The sequence below is a fragment of the Gossypium raimondii genome, chromosome 8 (assembly GCF_025698545.1).
Source record: "Gossypium raimondii isolate GPD5lz chromosome 8, ASM2569854v1, whole genome shotgun sequence".
In the NCBI taxonomy this organism is placed as follows: domain Eukaryota; kingdom Viridiplantae; phylum Streptophyta; class Magnoliopsida; order Malvales; family Malvaceae; genus Gossypium; species Gossypium raimondii.
Window position 1 is genome coordinate 35,239,991 of NC_068572.1, and position 15,864 is coordinate 35,255,854.

Below are 15,864 nucleotides of genomic sequence, written 5' to 3' on the forward strand. Positions count from 1 at the left end.
AGTAAGAACACCATATGAAGTTTGTACAATGAGATAATTGAATTTTAGTGATGAGAGGTCAGGACAGTCGATCAGTGAAATAGGGGAGACTTTAACTAATAAACTGTACTAATTGGCTAAACCAAAAATTCTGAGAAATTTATGGTAAAAATATATATAAGTCTAGTTTCAGGTAAAATTTACAGATCTAAATTTTGAGTTTCGTAGCTCAAGTTATAATTGATTAAGTGACTTCTGCGCAAGTGGACAGCCTTATTATGAATAGTGAAATAACTTTTAAAAGTATATTTTTATGCCCCGAACTTTTATGTTAAGTCAAGTAATACATCATGCTCGACTCCGGTAATGGTCTCTAGTAAGGGGTGTTACATTTTATTGGTATCAGAGTAGGTTTAGTCAGTTCTCAGAATATTCAGTATGAATAAGAGTCTAGCTATACATGTCATACTTATATATTTTGATAGTGTGACGACTCTTGACGATTTTGAAATGTTTTCTTTTATAGTTATGGATCCCGAATAAGCTGGTACAGATGAAGTAAAGAGTAATGTGTCTGCTCCCGCAGAAGGGACGGTGCCATCAGATGTTAATGTTAGTGAAAGGCCCGTTACAGTTAGTCCGGGAAGAGGGGCTCGAGAAGCCTTCTTCCATGCTATGAATGAATCGTTTGCCGAGTTCGTTCGTATGAATCCGGCTATTAGATCTACACCCCCTCATGATTTTCAGATTCCCCATGTAGCTCCCCCAATTACAAGTACAGGTACAGTTATAAGAGAAAGGCCACCAGTTGATAAGATCAAAAAACAATGGGCTGAAGAATTTCGGGCTACTAAAGACGATGATGCAGAGAAAGCAGAATTTTGGCTCGAGAATACTATCAGAGTTTTTGATGAATTATCTTGTACACCTGAAGAATGCATGAAATGTGTTGTCTCACTTCTCAGATATTCAGCCTATCATTGGTGGAAGACTCTTGTATCAGTTGTACCGAGTGAGAGAGTTACTTGTGATTTCTTTCAAGAGGAGTTCCGTAAAAGTATATCAGTCAGAGGTTTATTGACCAGAAAAGAAAAGAGTTCCTTGAGTTAAAACAAGGTAAGATGACTGTAATTGAGTATGAACGTGAATTTGTCAGACTCAGCAAGTATGCTCAAGAGTGTGTATCTACAGAAGCTATTACGTGCAAAAGATTTAAGGATGGACTTAATGATGATATCCGATTGTCAGTTGGTGTTCTAGAGATAAAAGAGTTAGTTGTTCTAGTTGAAAGAGCATGTAAAGCAGAGGAGTTGTTAAAAAAAAGGGGAGGCAAAGTTAAGATTGAGGTTCCAGACACGAAGAAAAGGTAGATGAGCAGATCATTTCAGTCTACATCCAAGAGGCCTAGAGAGTTTTTCTACTAGAATGAATTTTTCAGTCGGGTATCCTAGCCGGAACAGAGGTAGAGGATTTGTGGGTTCAAGAGCTCAGACTACTACAGTTGCAAGTGTGGGTAGTACTCGACCATCTAGACCAGAGTGTGCTCAGTGTGGTAGACGTCATCTTGGTGAGTGCCGAGCAAATGAAAATGCTTGTTTCAGATGTGGTGTACTAGATCATTTTATTCGGGATTGTCCTGAAATAGTTAAAAGAGAAGCAATATTGAGTGCAAGATTGGGAAATGCTCCTACTGGAACCCGGGAGTTGGAGCAAGTAACAGGGGTACGTCTAGAGACTCAGCAGCTAGATCAAATGTTAGAGCACCAGCAAGAACATATGTTATTCGTGCTCGGGAAGAGGTATCCTCCCCTGATGTGATTACGGGTACATTTTCTCTCTATGATACTAATGTTATTGATTTAATTGATCTGGGTTCAACTCATTCCTATGTCCGTATGAGATTGATGCCTAGTATGAACATGTCTATAGAATCCACTGAATTTGTAATTAAAGTATCAAATCCATTAGGCCAATATGTGTTAGTAGATAAAGTATGTAAGAGTTGCCCTTTGATGATTAGAGGTAACAGTTTTTTGGCCGATCTCATGCTATTGTCGTTTGATGAGTTTGATGTGATTCTTGGTATGGATTGGTTGACTGCCCATGATGTGATAGTGAATTGCGGAAAGAAATACATTGAGTTGAAATGTGAAAATGGTGATATTATTCGGATTGATTCAGATGAGACAGATGGTTCTCTCTCTATGATTTCTGTTATGTCTGCTCAGAAATGTTTGAGAAAAGGGTGTGAAGCATATCTTGCTTTTGTATTGAACACTAAAGATCTAGAGTTGAAAATTGAATCAGTTCCAGTGGTACGTGAGTATTTAGATGTGTTCCCGGAAGAATTGTCAGGTTTGCCTCCTGTTAGAGAAGTTGAATTTGGTATTGAGTTGGTTCCAGGTACAACTCCCATTTCTATTGCTCCTTATAGAATGGCGCCGTTGGAATTTAAAGAATTGAAAGCTCAGTTGCAGGAATTAATTGATAAAGGTTTTGTAAGGCCTAGTTATTCTCTGTGGGGTGCACCAGTGCTTTTTGTGAAAAAGAAAGACGGTTCGATGAGGTTGTGTATAGATTATCGGAAGCTTAACAAAGTAACAATAAAGAATAAATATACACTGCCTAGAATTGATAATTTGATTGACCAATTGAAAGCAGCCACTGTGTTCTCCAAGATAGATTTGAGATCCGGTTACTATCAGTTGCGGGTTAAAGATTTAGATGTTCCGAAGACTGCTTTCCAGACTAGGTTTGGTCACTATGAGTTTCTTGTGATGCCATTTGGTTTGACTAATGCTCCTTCCATATTCATGGATTTAGTAAACCGGATCTTTCGACTCTACTTGGATAAGTTTGTAGTTGTGTTTATTGATGATATTCTGATTTATTCTCTTGATGAGACTGAACATGCCAAACATTTAACAACAATTTTAAAGATTCTAAGAGATAATCAGTTGTATGCCAAGTTTAGCAAAAGTGAGTTCTGGCTTCGAGAAGTCAGATTCCTTGGACACATTGTGTCAGGTGATGGTATTAAAGTTGATCTGAGTAAAATTTCAACAATTGTTGAGTGGAAACCACCCAGAAATGTGTCAGAAGTTAGAAGTTTTCTTGGATTAGCTGGTTATGACAGACAGTTTGTAAAGGGTTAAAGATTTAGATGTTCCGAAGACTGCTTTCCGGACTAGGTATGGTCACTATGAGTTTCTTGTGATGCCATTTGGTTTGACTAATGCTCCTACCATATTCATGGATTTAGTGAACCGAATCTTTTGACTCTACTTGGATAAGTTTGTATTTGTGTTTATTGATGATATTCTGATTTATTCTCCTGATGAGACTGAACATGCCGAACATTTAAGAACAGTTTTACAGATTCTAAGAGATAATCAGTTGTATGCCAAGTTTAGCAAAAGTGAGTTCTGGCTTCGAGAAGTCAGATTCTTTGGACACATTGTGTCAGGTGATGATATTAAAGTTGATTCGAGTAAAATTTCAGCAATTGTTGAGTGAAACCACCTAGAAATGTGTCAGAGGTTAGAAGTTTTCTTGGATTAGCTGGTTATGACAGACAGTTTGTAAAGGGATTTTCCATGATAGCGACCCCGTTGACAACATTGTTGCAGAAAGATGTCAAGTTTGAATGGACTAAGAAGTGTCGGCAGAGTTTTGACTAGTTAAAGGCATTGTTGACAGAAGCTCCTGTTTTGGTACAGCCAAAACCGAGTAAAGAATTTGTGATTTACAGTGATGCATCCTTGAATGAATTGGGTTGTGTACTTATGCAGGAAGGTAAAGTAATAGCATATGCTTCCAGACAGTTAAAGTCACATGAGAAAAACTACCCGACGCTGATGTATGATTTAGAATTAGCTGCCATTGTATTTGCGTTGAAAATCTGGAGATATTACTTGTACGGTGAGAAGTGCCAAATATTCATTTGACAAGTTGGCCGAGTTGTATATTTCAGAGATAGTCAAATTGCATAGAGTACCGTTATTGATTATCTCAGATAGAGATCCGAGATTTACTTCACGATTTTGGAAGAAATTGCATGAAGCTTTGGGCACAAAGTTGAGTTTTAGTACAGCTTTCCATCCTCAGACCGATGGCCAGTCAGAGAGAGTTATTCAGGTACTTGAGGATATGCTCAGATGTTGTGTTTTAGAATTTCAAGGTAGTTGGGAGAAATATTTGCCGTTGGTAGAGTTTTCCTATAATAATAGTTATCAGTCGAGTTTGAAGATGGCACCTTATGAAGCTTTGTATAGATGTAAGTGTCGTACGCCTTTGTATTTGACAGAGCTTAAGGAAAATCAGATTTACGGGGTTGATCTAGTCAAAGAAATAGAAAAGAAAGTAAAAGTCCTTAGAGATTGCTTGAAAGCAGCTTTAGATAGACAGAAATCCTATGCAGATTTGAAAATAAAAGAGATTGAATTCCAAGTTGGTTATAGGGTATTTTAGAAAGAGTTGGGTCTTTAACATATCGGTTAGCTTTGCCGACTGAGTTAGAGAAGATTCATGATGTATTCCATGTGTCTATGTTATGTCGTTATCGTTCAGATCCGTCACATGTGATTTCTCAGACAGAGGTTGAGATTCAACCGAACATTACTTACGATGAAGAACCGGTAAAGATATTAGCTCGAGAGACTAAACAACTAAGGAACAACAGTATTGCACTTCTAAAACTATTATGGAATAGGCATGGGATAGACGAGACTGCATGGGAGCCCGAAGAGGCTATGTGAAAATAGTACCTAAATCTCTTCACAGGTAAGATTTTCGAGGAAGAAAATCCCTAAAGGGGGAGAAATGTAACATCCTGATTTTGGGCCTAGTCGGAAAAGTGGTTTCGGGACCACAAATCCGATGAGGAAAAAAATTCTTTTATTATATTTTTATGGTCTACGATTTCACAAAATGATTTTGTGAAAATTTCGTTCGAAAATTTCGATGTTTGGGCACTCAATTTAGTCAAAAGGACTAAATTGTAAAAAGAGTAAAAGTCGAGTTCTACATGTTAGAGGTGTCCAATTGTTATGAAATTTTAAATTGGAGGTCCTTATATGGTAATTAGACCATTGGTTAAGTTGGTAGACAAAAATGGACATGGTTAGACATGTTTCCAAAGTTTTTCATTAAGAGCATTTTGGTCATTTAGTTATTAAAATGAATTAAAAACAAAATTAAAAGCCAATTTTTGTCCATCTTCAACCCCATGGCCGAATTTCACAAGGGGAAACCATGGCTAGGGTTTTTCAAGCTTCCAAGCTCGATTATCAAGAAGAACAAAATTCAGAGTTAGACCGGGGAAAGAAAAAGGTTGAGGACTAAAGTGCTAGATTTGATCATATTTTGTACCGAGGTAATTTTACGGTAAATAAATTAAATATTTTGATAATTATTATTAATGTTGTTATTTTCAGCAATTATGTATTTATTTCATGAAAATATCTAATGTTAACTCAAGTATGAGATGACAGGGAATCAGTATTAAAAGGCCCCTTTGAAACATGAGGAATGTATTGGAAACAAATGTCATGACATTTGGGTAAAGAGATCCCATGTAAGACCATGTCTAGGACATGGCATTGGCATCATTGAGATTATGAGAGGTCCCATGAAAGACCATGTTTGGGACATGGCGTTGGCACCGATATGAGAGGTCCCATGTAAAACAATGTCTGGGACATGGCGTTGGCACCAAGATGAGATGTCCCATGTAAGACCATGTCTGGGACATGGCGTTGGCACCAAGATGAGAGGTCCCCCGTAAGACCATGCCTTGGACATGGCATGGGCACCTATATAAGAACTCTCATGTAAGACCATATCTGGGATATGGCATTGGCAGTACAAGAAACATCCCATGTAAGACTATGTCTGGGACATAGCTTTGGCATGTTATATTCAGACAGGAGACCGAGTATCCTTAGTATTCCAAGTGATTCAACGGGCTAATAAATAGACGATGTTACATGAAAGTTCAGGTAAAAGCCTAATAGACAAGTTCAGGTGAGTTAATAAGATTAAGAGTATCTCAGTTATCAGTTGAGAAAAGAAATTTCAACAACGAATGAGTAAGTTAAGCAAGCAAGAAAGTAAACTTGTAAGAGAGTAAGTAAAGAAGAAAGTAAAGATCTTAATGCTTAATAAAAATTTATGAATATAATTGTTTATGATAAATGTTGTTATTTATTTACTTGTAAACTTACTAAGCTTTATTCTTATTTCTTCTATTTCTTTTTCTTTCATATAGTATTATCAAGCATAGTCGAGATCTTGAAGACGTCAGAGAGCGTTCACACTATCAACCACCACAACTCGGTATTTTAAGACGATAAATGTTTTGAGCTATGGCATGTATAGGGACTTGGTCATTTCGATTGTATATTCTTAAGATATGACCAAAAGATGATATGTAAATATTTGATGATGAATAGTTATTAAAATGGCTAACTATGAAGGTGTTTGTTGTTATAAATGTCTAGGTGATAAATTATGCATAGAAATCATGAAAAAGTAAAAATTGGTACTGAATCAGTTTTGAGACAACAGTAGTGATGTAATTTTGAAAAATCACCAAGGATAGTAGAAAATAAATTAGGGGGTGGATGAGATATATAATTAAATATTATTGAGTCTATTTTCATAGAAAAATAACGGTGTAGACAAAGAATTATGTATTCTGAGATATTTGCATTTTAGTTAGACAAGGTCGAAGTGGTTTTCAGAATCCCCTTTTCTGACTTTGGAAAATCATTAAAAATTGTAAAAAAATATTTATGAGTTATAATTTATATTTATAGATTCCTTATTGAGTCTATTTTCTGTAGAAACAAGTGAGAACACCATATGAAGTCTGTACAATAAGATAATTGAATTTTAGTGATGAGAGGTTAGGACAGTCAATCAGTGAAACAGGGGAGACTTTAACTAGTAAACTGTACTAATTGGATAAAGAAAAATTTCTAAAAAAATTTATGGTAAAAATATATATGAGTCTAGTTTCTAGGAAAATTTACAGATCTAAATTTCAAGTTTCGTAGCTCGATTTATAATTGATTTAGTGATTGTTGTGCAGGTGGACAGCCTTATTATGATCAGTGAAATAACTTTTAAAAGTAAATTTTTATGCCCGGAACTTTTAAGTTAAGTCAAGTAATGCCTCATGCTCGACTCCGGCAATGGTCTCGGGTAAGGGGTGTTACAATAGCTATTGGAACTTAAAGCAACGAGTAGTAGCTATTGCAGAAAATTACGAGTAATGGAACTAAGGTTGTAGACTGCAGAGAAACCTAAAGCAACAGTGATGACCAACGACTGGCGAGGAAATAAAAATCAGTAGAAGGTAGAGAAGCAGCAATAGTGACAGTGGAAAAGAAACAAGTGAAAAGATGCAAAACGAAGAGAAGCAACAATGGTGGCAATGGCAATGGAGCAAGAAGCAAGGAAAAATTGAGGGATTAAGGATTAAGGGGAAATAGGGATTGGAAAGAGAAATGGAAATGGGGATACTGGGATTGGAATTTGGAAAGGGAAGTGGGGAACAAGGGTAAAAGTCTGTGGTTAATATAATCGAGCTGGGCACGGGTTGAAAAATCCTTGCCCGAAGCCCTGGCCATTTTTAAAACGGGCCTCATTCCTAAACCTAAGCCCATTTTTGGGCTATATTTTTTACCCAAACCCTCCCATATTTCAGGCGGGCCTTCAGGTCGAATCGAATGGCCCGGCCCATGAACAGGTCTACTTTAGAGTGTTTTTCTGAATTACACCTGAAAACGTGTCTACGTGGAAGCGCTTTAAAAAAATGGCCTATTCCCGTAATTATTCCAAAAAATGACATAATCTGGTAAATTTTAAAAAAATAGCATTTTTTGGTAATTTAGTCTCAATCTTCTCTACTCTGTCAAATACCCCTTTTCAGAAGTTTACTTTGAAAATATCAATTTTTTTATAAAAATGATCCAAATTTTTTTATAAATGACCCATTTTAAAAATTATGTACGTAAATGACCCATTTTGAACACTAAACATAGGTAACACCAATGCCATTGGCCTCACCACCTCTAGTTTTAAAAAAAAATCTTTTTGGGTGTCGTTGTTGCATTGGCAGCACCAGACTAAAGTATAATCATACAAAACGTTCAATGACCTGATAAAGCAATTATCTTTTTATATTGAATGGAAAAAGGGGTGACATCATTCCTCCTACGGGAACAATTAAATGCTTTTAAACTTTTGATCTATTTGCATGTTAGGTCTACCCCCTTTTGAAATTAAATTTAAATAGCCCTTAAAAATATAAAAATAAAAAAATAAGCCATTTTCAATTTTTATTATTTTTGGAAAAGCAATAAACTTAAAAACTATATAAAATTCTTATTTAAATTACCCAACTATATCCTCAAAAATTTTCCTCAAGTTTTAAATAAGAATTTTTGACTTGAGGAAAATTCTTAATGGATATATTTGGGTAATTTAAATAAGAATTTTTATAGTTTTTAAGTTTATTGTTTTTAAAAATAATACATTTTGAAAAGTGTTATAAAATAAAGAGAGATGGAAAGAATAAAGAACAAAGAAAATATGAAAGCAATAGAGAATGTACTTTATTTATCAAAAGGGATGATTTACAATACTTTATTAGAGTCTCTATTTATAGGCATAAGATGTATAAAAGAAATAGAGATCTAATTCTAATAACTATTAGAGTTTAAAGTACATCAAAACTTTATCTTGATCATGATGGACATCCACTTAATAAGATATTCATAACACTCCCCCTTGGATGTCCATTGGTAAATAATGTGCCTCATTAAAACCGTATTAGGAAAAACCCTGTGGGATGAAAAACGTAACGAAGGAAAAAGAGTACAACTTGGTTAAAGAAAAGAGTACAACTTGTTTTTAAACTCCCCCTGATGGCAACATTACATTACATCTTTGAGTCGACGCATTCCAATCTTGTGTAGTAGTCTTTCAAATGTTGAAGTTGGCAATGTCTTAGTAAAAAGATCTGCTAAATTATCACTAGAATGAATATGTTGAACATTTATATCACCTCTTTTCTCAAGATCATGGGTGAATAATAATTTTGATGAAATATGCTTCTTTCTATCACCTTTATTGTAACCACCCTTCAATTGAGCTATGCATGCTGCATCATCTTCATATAAGATAGTTGGCATCTTTTCCTATAAAGGCAAATTACATATCTTCTAGATATGTTAGGTCAATAACCTTAGCCAAACACACTCTCGACTTGCCTCATGCATTGCAATTATTTCTGCATGATTTGAAAAAGCAGCAAGTAATGTTTGTTTTGTTGAACGCCATGATATGGCAGTAACCCCACATGTAAATAAATATCCTATTTGAGATCGACCTTTATGTGGATTTGATAAGTATCCAACATCAGCATAGCCGACTAATAGGGATTTTGAATCATTTGAATAAAATAACCCCATATCAATGGTCCCTCTAAGATATCTAAATACATGTTTAATTCCAATGTCTACGTGTTGGAAAAGAACTAAATCTTGCTAACAAGTTTACAGTGAAAGCTATATCAAGTCTTGTGTTATTTGCAAGATACATCAATGCCCCTATGGCAATTAGATATGGTACTTCAAGACCAAGAAACTCTTCATCATTCTCGCAATGACGAAATTAATATTTATTCACATCTAACGATCGTACAACCATCAGAGTACTTAATGGGTGTGGTTTATCCATGTAAAACTTCTTTAATATCTTTTTCATATAAGTTGATTAATGAACATGAATTTCATCTTTTAAATGCTCGATTTGTAAGTCAATATAAAACTTTGTTTTTCCAATATCTTTTATCTCAAATTCTTTCTTTAAACAATTTATTGTATTTTGAAACTCTTCAGGAGTTCCAATAATATTTAGATCATCAACAAAAAGGGCAATTGTCACAAAATTTGATCCAAACCTTTTTATAAAGACACATGGAAAAATTAGATCATTTTTGTAACCTTCTTTTAACAAGTATTCACTAAGACGAGTGTACCACATACGTCCAGATTGTTTTAATCCATATAAACTTTCTTTAATCTGATCGAGCAATTTTCCCGAGAAACTATATATCCTTCTGGGATTTTAAATCTTTTAGGGATTTTCATATAAATTTCACTATCAAGTGTACCATATAAATAGGTTGTAACAACATCCATTAGATGCTTGTCAAGTTTTTCACGTACTGCCAAACTAATAAGATATCTAAATGTGATTGCATCCACCACAGGAGAATATGTCTCTTCATAATCAATGTCGGACCTTTGCGAAAATCCTTGTGCTACAAGTCGTGCTTTATATCTTATGACTTCATGTTTTTCATTTCATTTTTTGCACAAATACCCATTTATATCCTATCGGCTTTACACCTTTAGGTGTTTGGACTACAGGTCCAAAAACTTCACGTTTAGAAAGTGAATTCAATTCTGCTTGAATTGCATCTTTCCATTTTGGCCAATCTTTTCTATTTTTACATTCCTCAATAGATTTAGGCTCAAGATCCTCATTTTCATTTATTATTTCAATAGTAACATTATAAGAAAAATTGTTGTCGACAACTACATTTTTTTTCGGTTTCATCTTTTTCTCGTATTGACATAACTTATCGAGATCTCTTTATTTTTATCATTTTCATTTTCACTTTTAGGTACCTAAATCTCTTCTTAAGTTTATAATTAGTTATGTCATGGGTCTCTTCAGGAACCCCCGCCTCTACTATATGACCATCTTAAATGTTTGCTCCTTTTCTTTTACGAAGATTTTTATCTTTGGAACTGAACGGTCTTCCATGCTTCAGTCATGGATTACTTTCTTTTGCACTAGCAATTTGCCCTATTAAGACATCAATTTGGAACATTTTCAGCTAGTATGAGAGATTTAATGAATTTGGAATTGATTTGTAAAATTAATTATCTATTGAACTTCTGGTTCACATTACTTTGTACAAGGATCTTAGACATTGACAATTCATTTCAAGTACTTTATTAATCCAGCTTTTTATCCTCTCCCCCTAATATTGGGAAACTTGACAACTCATGTCACAACTAAATATCATATTAATAGCTCAAAAATATTATAAGGAGACTCATATAAATATACATTTTCAATATCTTATTATGACCCATCTTTGTGCGTTGTGATGGAGCAGTTGGAACATATACCGCACATCCAAAAATTGTAAGATGGGAAATATTTGACTCTTGACCAAAAATCAATTGTAATGGGAGTATTTATAAGTTATTATCTTGATGCGTACAACATGTAAATCTCATGCTGAAATAGGAAGTTTTGTTCTCATAAGTAATGGTTTAGCTATTAGTTGGAGGCATTTGATAAACGATTCAGCAAAATCATTTTGTGTGTGAACATGAGCTATAGGATGTTCAACTTTTATACTAATTGACATGCAATAATCATTGAAAGCTTGTGACATAAACTCACCAACATTAGCAAGATGAATTGTTTTAATTGCATAATCTGAAATTAATCATTTAAACAAGCAATCTCGCAAATGACAGGTTGCGAGTTGATAATGCATGTGATTATTTTGTAGATGCATCTACCAAAATCATATAATATCAAAATCATCCACATGTTGGATGAATAAGCCATTATTCATTTCAGAAATGCAAGACATTAAATCTCAACTTTAGCTAATGAGTTTCTAAGAATCAATTTTCATTGAAAACAAACAACAAATGAGATTTTTTTTTTAAACTAAAGAATTTGTTCTTTGATGATTGTCCATATAAATTCTCAATTAATTTTCACATCATATATGATCCAGATGGTCTAACTGGCCATGCCAAATAGTAAATGTATTTGTATTAGTAAACTTCTAGTTTACTTCAACATGTTTTCAATTGCACTAATAATATAAACTTTGACAATTGATAATTTTATTGTCATTCTTTTTATTTTGTATCCATATATAAATACTATTGTGACATTTACTACTGCAAATGTCTAAATCAATATGAAGTCTATAATGCCACTAAGTCAATAAGTAAATATAATTTTCAAACATATGTAATATTTGCTCCAGGGAATATGTCAAAATCTTCAAATATAAGACATTTGGTCTAGTGGTATGATTCTCGCTTAGAACGCGAGAGGTCTCGAGTTTGATTCAAAATATAAATAACTCAATCCCCGTTTGATTCATATGAAATATAATATTTTCCTCATTCACAATCTCAATATGAGATCCATTATGAATATCTTTTAAAACTAATGCATTAACCACCACAAACTTTGTGCTTTTTAGATATTGATATGTTAACTCTTGTGGAGCTTTCAACTAATTTTATACTATCAGATATTAGAATATATTTGTTTATTTCAGTACCAAATAAGATAAATATTTTATATCTTTAATGATAAAATTCATTATTACATTCTCATATCCTTCCTTAAAGAATATTAACAGAGACAAAATATTGGGCATACACCACATATGTGACCAATAATCTTTCATATCACATTGATAACATAAGTTATCTTTACCCTTTGAAAAGTTATCTTGAGAACACTCATTGTTCTCTTATTTATTACTATGTTCTCACTTTTAGTGTTCCATGAGTATATATTTTATTTTGTTTATATTTACATTCACTTGGGAATGCAACAAATCTAGTAGGACGGACTTATAAACATCCTAATAGATTCTTTATTTCATAATCACCTTTGCAAACATGCGTGAGATTTCAAATTAAAATTCATCTATTCATGTTGTCATGATTAGTCTCCAATTATAATAAACATGATATAATAAATAAAACATAGTAAAATATACCAAGATTTTTAACACCATCGTCATCACCTTGACTATTATCACGAACACTATTACAAGAAGTAAAACAACTTTATTTTTGTAATAACATTTTATAATCTAATAGTAAAAACATTTAATAAATAATCAAAATTTTCAAGTACGATGCTTGAAAATTATCCGATTCACATTGTACAAAATTTCAATACCACATATATGTTATAAAATCTTATCTTGCTCTAATAAAATATTTATAAGTTCAATTTAAAATATATCATACAATCATTCAAAGATTAGCAAGTTAATAAGAATAAATAGATCCTATCAAATTTCCCTTTAATCAATAACGGTAGGTTAATAACACTTTCCACCATAATTTTAATAAAATTTCAAGAATATTTAATAATAAGAATTTAATAATCAAAACATCTAAATATTATGCATAATATAACTTAATTAAAAAACTTCAAAAGAATGATTTACCGAAAAATAATAGAGAAAACATACCATATTAATAGCAAACATATCTAATCAACAATTATATCTTTTACATAAAAAATTAACTTAGAAAAGCAAAAATCAAATACCATCGAATGTGAAATTTATGTCAAATAAAAATTAATAGTAGTCATACCTTAATTGAAAAAGAAAATATGGTCAAAATATAAAAGTTTCTTACCAAATCTATACTTTACCAATGCTTGTTTAATAAATCAAAGATCGGGAATAAGAACCATATTCCATTCTGAGATTGAATCTTTCAACATCCCGAAGATAAAATTGTAAGGGTAAAAGTTTAAGGTGAAAAAGAATTTGATCTGTGGGATGACTTCGAACAATTTTGAAAAAAAATATAGAATTATCGTGCTGATAACGTGTTATAAAATAAAGAGAGATAGATGAAATAAAGAACAAAGAAAATATGAAAGCAATAGAGAATGATGATTTACAATGCTTCATTAGAGTCTCTATTTATAGGTATAAGAAGTATAAAAGAAGTAGAGATCTAATTCTAATAACTATTAGAATTTAAAGTACATTAAAATTTTATCTTGATCATAATGAACATCCACTTAATAAGATATTCATAACAAAAAAAGGTTTACTTTTGCTATTTTTATATTTTTAAGGATTATTTAAATTTAATTTCAAAAAGGGTCAGACCTAACATACAAATAGACCAAAAGTTTAAAAGCATTTAATTGGTCCTACCGAGGAATGATTTAACCCCTTTGTTCATCCAATTTAAAAGGGTAATTGATTTATCATGTCCCTAAATGTTTTATATAATTAGGCTTCAATCTGGTGTTGCCAATAACAACAGTGACACCCAAAAAAATTATTTTTTTTAAATTAGAGAAGGTGACGCCAATGACAATGGCGTCATCGATGTTTACGGTTCAAAACGAGTCATTTATTTTATATAATTTTTACAATGGGTATTTTCGTAAATAATCAAAAGCTTTTGGTCATTTTTATAAATAAAAAGAAAGCCAAAAATATCCGACAGAACACAAGTGTGGTTTTGTCATTTTCTGCACGTCAGCATCAAAAACCGTGTTCCATCGTTAGTTTCATCCTTCAAAACCGACATCGTCCACTCAGCCGCCTCCACCCCACTTCCACTCTTCTTCTTTATTACTCATATAAATCAATCAATCAATTCTCTAAAATTATTTCCGATCCCCCGAAGGAAAAAAGGAACAACAATGTGTAGGTCTACGGATTATTACGACTTCCGGTGCGCCGATCAAAACCTTTTAAAGATCAAAGCTTTCTTCATCCGAATATCGGGTTTCGATTCCTTTTCAAATTCCCTCACTCTACTCTACCCACCAAGGATCAACGAATCGGCGCTTCAAATTTCAGGGGCTGCTATCCGCTCTGATTCCTCCTCCTTCTTAGTTCTCCATCGGATGGTTAATGTCAAGACAAGGAGCGGAGAGGCAATATACGGGAGCAGGGAGCGAGTTCAGGCCGGTGATGGGGTCTGCTTCGATGTTTACTCAGGAGAGGACAAGGTGTTGAAAGGGATTTTTAGAAGAGAGGAGCAAAAGTGGAAGATGGAGTGCAAGTGCGCGCTGGAGACAAGGGATGGGAAAACGGTCGGCGCTGAGCGGGCGGTGGCGGATGTTTGGGTGGCGGTGGAGGGAGACAAGGCGATGGGAGAGAGGGTGAGGGTGATTGCGAGGAAGAATAGGAGGGTGGGTTTTGATCAGCTGGAGGATATTCCAGAGGAGAGTGAAGTGAGCGGTGAATGTAGTTGCAGTTGTGTGGAATCAGACGGTGGCGATATGGAAGGAAGGAGCGACGGAGATTGTGAAGGGATACAAGATATGTGTACGGCGGGGGAGGGAGTGAGCTGGGCCTTTGATGTGGGCATTTGGGTGATGTGCTTGGGTGTTGGATACTTGTTATCCGGAGCCTCCGCCAAAAGTTTGAGACGTATGAGAATACTATGACACTGTAAATTGTAAACCACAGAGGCACAAAACAGGCTCTCTGCCAAACTTTGGCCGTTCATTAATCTAAATTTTGGAATTTAGAATGATTAATTTCTTCTCTCGGGTTCAATTTTACTTTTTCTCTATTCTTATTCCGAATTTAAAAATGCAAGTGTATGAAGCTCAGGTCAATTATATTTCTTATATAGTTACTACTTGAATTTATTATTTACCATAAAAATATATGAACTCGAAATTTTTATTTTCTAAAATTAGAGGTGTTGACATATGATAATTTTAATGAGGGTTAATTGATTATTTAAGTTTATATTTTGATGATTAAACTTTAAAAATATTATATCATCAGTAATGTTGTTAATTTATTACGTGATTATTGAATAATTCATTTAACAATGTAACGAAAATCTAATGTGATATTAAAATTCAATTGTTATACACATGAAATCCACGCAATTTTCACTTATTTTCTTTTTGATTTTTGACTTCTTTTAATTATGTTAAACTAATATAATTATTTTATTAACTAAAACCTATTATGTTACCGTAATTAGTAAAATACATTGGAGGGTTTTTTATTAAAATAATACAAAAAAATGA

At 33.5% G+C, this 15,864-nt stretch overlaps 1 protein-coding gene across 1 annotated transcript; it reads left to right on the forward strand.

Moving 5' to 3' along the window:
• The first annotated feature begins 14,402 nt into the window (after positions 1-14,402).
• Positions 14,403-15,357, forward strand: LOC105791308 (uncharacterized). Its single transcript, XM_012619323.2, has one exon. The coding sequence runs from the start codon at positions 14,512-14,514 to the stop codon at positions 15,262-15,264; it is 753 nt and encodes a 250-aa protein (XP_012474777.1). The 5' UTR covers positions 14,403-14,511; the 3' UTR covers positions 15,265-15,357.
• Positions 15,358-15,864: the final 507 nt, after the last annotated feature.